This window comes from Ictalurus furcatus, chromosome 3 (assembly GCF_023375685.1).
Source record: "Ictalurus furcatus strain D&B chromosome 3, Billie_1.0, whole genome shotgun sequence".
NCBI classification, from domain to species: Eukaryota; Metazoa; Chordata; class Actinopteri; order Siluriformes; family Ictaluridae; genus Ictalurus; species Ictalurus furcatus.
In genome coordinates this window covers 4,887,606-4,892,003 of record NC_071257.1, presented here as the reverse complement: position 1 = coordinate 4,892,003, position 4,398 = coordinate 4,887,606, and the positions used below count along the sequence as shown (strand labels likewise).

The 4,398-nt window shown below is 37.2% G+C and overlaps 1 protein-coding gene across 1 annotated transcript; it reads right to left on the bottom strand.

The window, feature by feature from the left end:
• Nucleotides 1–2,114, bottom strand: LOC128605231 (cystatin). The gene is made up of 3 exons (XM_053620458.1): nt 1,480–2,114; nt 296–406; nt 1–188 (listed from the first exon to the last, which is right to left on the bottom strand). Exons 1-3 carry the CDS (start codon nt 1,675–1,677, stop codon nt 114–116), a joined length of 384 nt encoding a protein of 127 aa, XP_053476433.1. The 5' UTR covers nt 1,678–2,114; the 3' UTR covers nt 1–113.
• Nucleotides 2,115–4,398: the final 2,284 nt, after the last annotated feature.

The following is a 4,398-nucleotide window of genomic DNA, read 5'->3' as shown; positions in this document are numbered from 1 at the left end:
TACTTTGAACAACGTTTTAATAACATCTCCAAATACAGTCTGATGAATAAGGCACATTTTTAAATGTATCTCTTGAAAGATTCTGGGTTGCAGGACAGTGTGTCAAATCTCTCTTAGCAGGTATTCTCAGTTAAAACCATTCTGTGCAACCAAGGCTGACTCCACACTACCAGGTTGCATTCATGGGGCTTGAGGGAAGGGACAAAGAGGCAGAAGAGTTAGCATGCATAGGCAAACAATTCTCTATAAACAGTAGTAAATATAGACATGAATCAGAGAGCTTTGTATAACTAACCTGTGCAATCGCTGGGTCCGAATTGACGGCACACTTAATTTTAGCTTCCTCTTTTTTGCAGGAAGTCTGGGCCATCACGACGGTGAAGTAGTACTTAAAACCAGAAACAACCTAACCGAAAGGAAATTCAATCATCACTAACTTTAAATCACATATCATTCAGACTTTTGCTCATATAGGCCAAGGCCAAATAACACATTCAATCATTTATCTTCAGTTAGAACTTTATCCTTGTCAGGGTTGTGGTGGTCTCGGAGCCTATCCTGGGACTACGCAAAGCTAGAATACACAATGGACAGAACACCAATATATCACAAGGCATCATGCCCATTTTTAATCATCCACACTTGGGGGGGGGGGGGGGGTGCGATTTTAGAACAGCCAAAGCACATACTAGTATGTATGTATGTATTTGGGAGGTAGAAGGTAAACAGATTGTATGAAGGAAACCCACATGGACAGAGGGTGAACATGTAAAACTCCATACAGACAGTGACTTGAGCTCAGGCTTGAACCACAGACAGCAACGCTACTTGCTGTCAGTATACAACCTCAACATTGTGAACAATAATTGGACCACTGTTGGTCCAAAATAAAAAGGCAGAAGTGCATGGCTGGTCGTATTTGTAGTATTTTAGGCCCAGATTTGGTCCAGATGCCAAATGCCATAAGAATGTGCAGTTAGGTATTTTTTGTCCTAAAGTACACTTGCCATGGCAAAAACTGACGTCTGACACACGCAAACCTGTATTTAGCCTGAAATCCTTTGCTGTCTGTATTGTCACACACCCAACATGCACCAAAGGTATAGCAGAGTGAATAAGTAGGTGTGTATGCGTTTTGTCTGTGCGTATATGTGTGTGGCCATGTTTTTATGTCTTCGTAGGGACTAAATATCCGCATATACTGTAGGAATATCTGACAGTTTCGACCGTTTGGGGACATTTGGCTGATCCCCATTAGGAAAACGTTTTTTTAAACAAAAACGTCAGCTTTTATTAAAAATAAAATCACCTAAAAGAGCAACAACAACAACAACAAAAAACACCTAAAAAGGTTTCCATTTGGTTATAGGTTAAGTCTAGATTTAAGCTGGGTGTAGGCATGGCATTAATTAGCTGCATTAATAATTATGTAAATGGAAGCTCTTTGTAAAGTTAAAATATACCAGTAAAATATCTTACCTGCACCTGGGCCTTGATCACCTTAACAACTTTACAGATGTATATACTGTTACTCTGGTTATTGTACTGTGCGACTGCAAACCGCAGGGCAGCCTTAACTTCTGGGTTTTTTATGTCTGCATCCGCCGGAGCTCCCAAAATCTGAGCGCTCGCCACGGCCAAGAAGACTGCCAAGAGTGCTGCAACCTTCACAAACATGATTACAAAGCGTTGAGCTTAACCTTCTGGTATGAAAGTGCAGTTCTCTTGAATATGAGAATATTTATATAATACTGATAGTAATAGGAGGAGCATGTCTGGAAAACAAAGTGAAATGGGTGTGTGTGTGTGTGTTTGCATCAGGATTTAGCATTTAGGTCAAAATGATTAGCAGGCTCTGTTTGGATAAGATAAATGGTAATTATTTTGGCAGCACACCTAAGGGATAAATTCTGCACGTAGGCTATATGATATATTACAGAATCCTCGTATTACATTTCACAAACTATAAAAGGCATACACCTAATTCTTCAGCAAACCTGTTGCTTAACCAGTGTGCTTCTCCATATCCAGCCAAGGTCATGGGTAAGAGCAGTAATGCAAATGGATGCTAGTTATACAATACATTTAATTAGTTACTAATTACTTTAAATGTAATTTTTTTGAATTATTTATCATAGACCGTTGCTTCCTCTTGTAACTAATGGACAAGAAAGCAAAGAGAAACGTAAAGATGATTCAGCTAATTAGATTTAGATTCATTTAAAGTGTGTGGAAATTGGTTTCTCTGTTTAATGATTTGTTACTAAAAACAAAGAAAAGCTCCAGGTTCTCCAGTTTCCTCTTGCCTATCAGAATAATGGCAGTAGGTTACTGAAGATGAATGATTGAACGAAATAGTGGCATTTCATGAATGTCTGGCCTTATGTTCTACTTGTCAGGGTGAGATGTAGTACATGTTGGTGCAAGTATAACCAATGTGCAGCATATCAGGCCTCTATTTTAGTGGTAAATAACTTATCACAATGCCATGTATTCTGCACTGTGACACATATTCAACAGACCTTTAATACCGTAAGCAGCTTTTTTTGTGATGCAACACCCACCGAAACCAGACTTAAGCAGGATATTCATGTTTACTGAAGCATATTTTCCACACCCCAATGTAATAATTGATTATATATTAACTATAAAAAATTGGTTAGCTTTATTAAGTGTTTTTAAACCTGTCCTGTAATGTTTCACGGTCTTATCAATCACACTAGGAAACACAAGAAAAGAAAATGTTTGTTTTGCATGATAAAAAATTACAATGACGTGCTTTACTCTTATTTTTACTTGCCATTTCATCATCACTGAAGTCTTTAGCAAACAGATACACGTCAAGTGTCTACACTGTATTGCATAATGTGGGTGGATATTTCCAATGGAAGACATGGTCAAGTGTATTCTTTAAACACTATTCAATTGAATAAGGTGCAATACACTATGATAGGGCCAACAAATGTGGACTTGAGATCCTAGAGTAAGAAATCTTGTTTGGGCCAAAAATCTCCGAAATTGCTTTGTCAGTATTTTTTCCCCAGACCTCTTCCAACAAAAACAGTTTTAATGCTTAAAGTTAAGTAAATATAAATATAAAGAAAATTATGACTAGTGGATCAAAAGTAAAAAAAAAAATCAGCATCTTCAAGTCAGGTTTAAAACCCAGAGATTGTAATCGGTTTAAGCAAAACTTTCCGCTCTGCTCATAGAGTCTGTCTGTGCCCCCCTGCTCAAACCTTATCATTTTGGGCCCTAGTTTATACATGTTTGGTCAGTGGGAAAATACAATTTTGTACAATTTTGTGTTACAGATTAAAATTAAAATGGATTAAATTGACTTTTTTGCCTTGAAATCTCAAATTGAAATCTCTCATTTAGGTAAGTATTCAGACTTTTGAAAATTCCGTATTTTGTAGAAGCACCTTTGGCAGTAATTATAGCTTCAAGTCTTCTTACATAGTCTCTACAAGCTTTGCCCATCTGGATTTGGGCAGTTTATCCCACTTATCCTCACAGATCCTTCAAGTTTGTTCAGATTGGATTGGATTGGTCTGTGAACTGCTAACTTAAGGTCTCCCCACAGATGGCCTATGGAATTCAAGTCTGGGCTTTGGCTGAGCCACTGAGGGACATTCAGAGACTTGTCCTAAAATCAGCCCGGCTTTGTCCAGGCAATAAAAAATGTCCGTGTGGGGGGAGGGGGAATGTTCAAAATAATCTCAGGGACATCTCAAAATAATCAAAGCACACAGGATGCACCTGAACTTAATTTGGGGGACTGAATACTTACCTAAATGAGAAATTCCAGTTTTTGATTTTTAATAAATCATGTTTTTGCTTTGTCATTATGGCTTATTTGTGTAGATTAAAGTAAAAAAATCAATTTAATACACTTTAAATTGACAGTAAAATGTGAAAAAACTGAAGTCTGAATACTTTCCAAACTCATTGTATGCCGGACATCATGTACAAGCTATAGATATGTACGGCAGTTACATGAAATGCTACCTAATCAGAATTTTGGCCTTGGTAAGTACATTGGATCGGTAAATAATACGAGTCACTCTGACCAGACGTCATACCCTCTCTGGGCCAAACATTTCTTTCTAACCTCATCCTTTATAAATATGTCTATACTATTGACTAAAACACAATTACATCATAGAATAACGTAATTTACTAACATAATTGGTTAACAGGACTAAAATGCTAATGTAACAATTGATTATGACTATTATTTTTTTGAATAACATGTCTAATTATGTCTCTGGACTCTGAGACATCACTTATGGTTGCAGGTTTTCAGTTATAGGTTATCAACCTTATTTAAATATTAAGTTTAGCAGGATTGAAACACACACACACACACACACACACACACACACACACACACAC

Bases quoted from the DNA above. Each gene is read 5' to 3' on its own strand.
- LOC128605231 (XM_053620458.1), bottom strand. From the start codon at position 1,677: ATGTTTGTGAAGGTTGCAGCACTCTTGGCAGTCTTCTTGGCCGTGGCG. The intron at 407-1,479 runs GTAAGATATTTT...CCTTTCGGTTAG, and splicing joins TGATCAAGGCCCAGGTGCAG to GTTGTTTCTGGTTTTAAGTA. The intron at 189-295 runs GTTAGTTATACA...CCTTCCCTCAAG, and splicing joins CGGACCCAGCGATTGCACAG to CCCCATGAATGCAACCTGGT.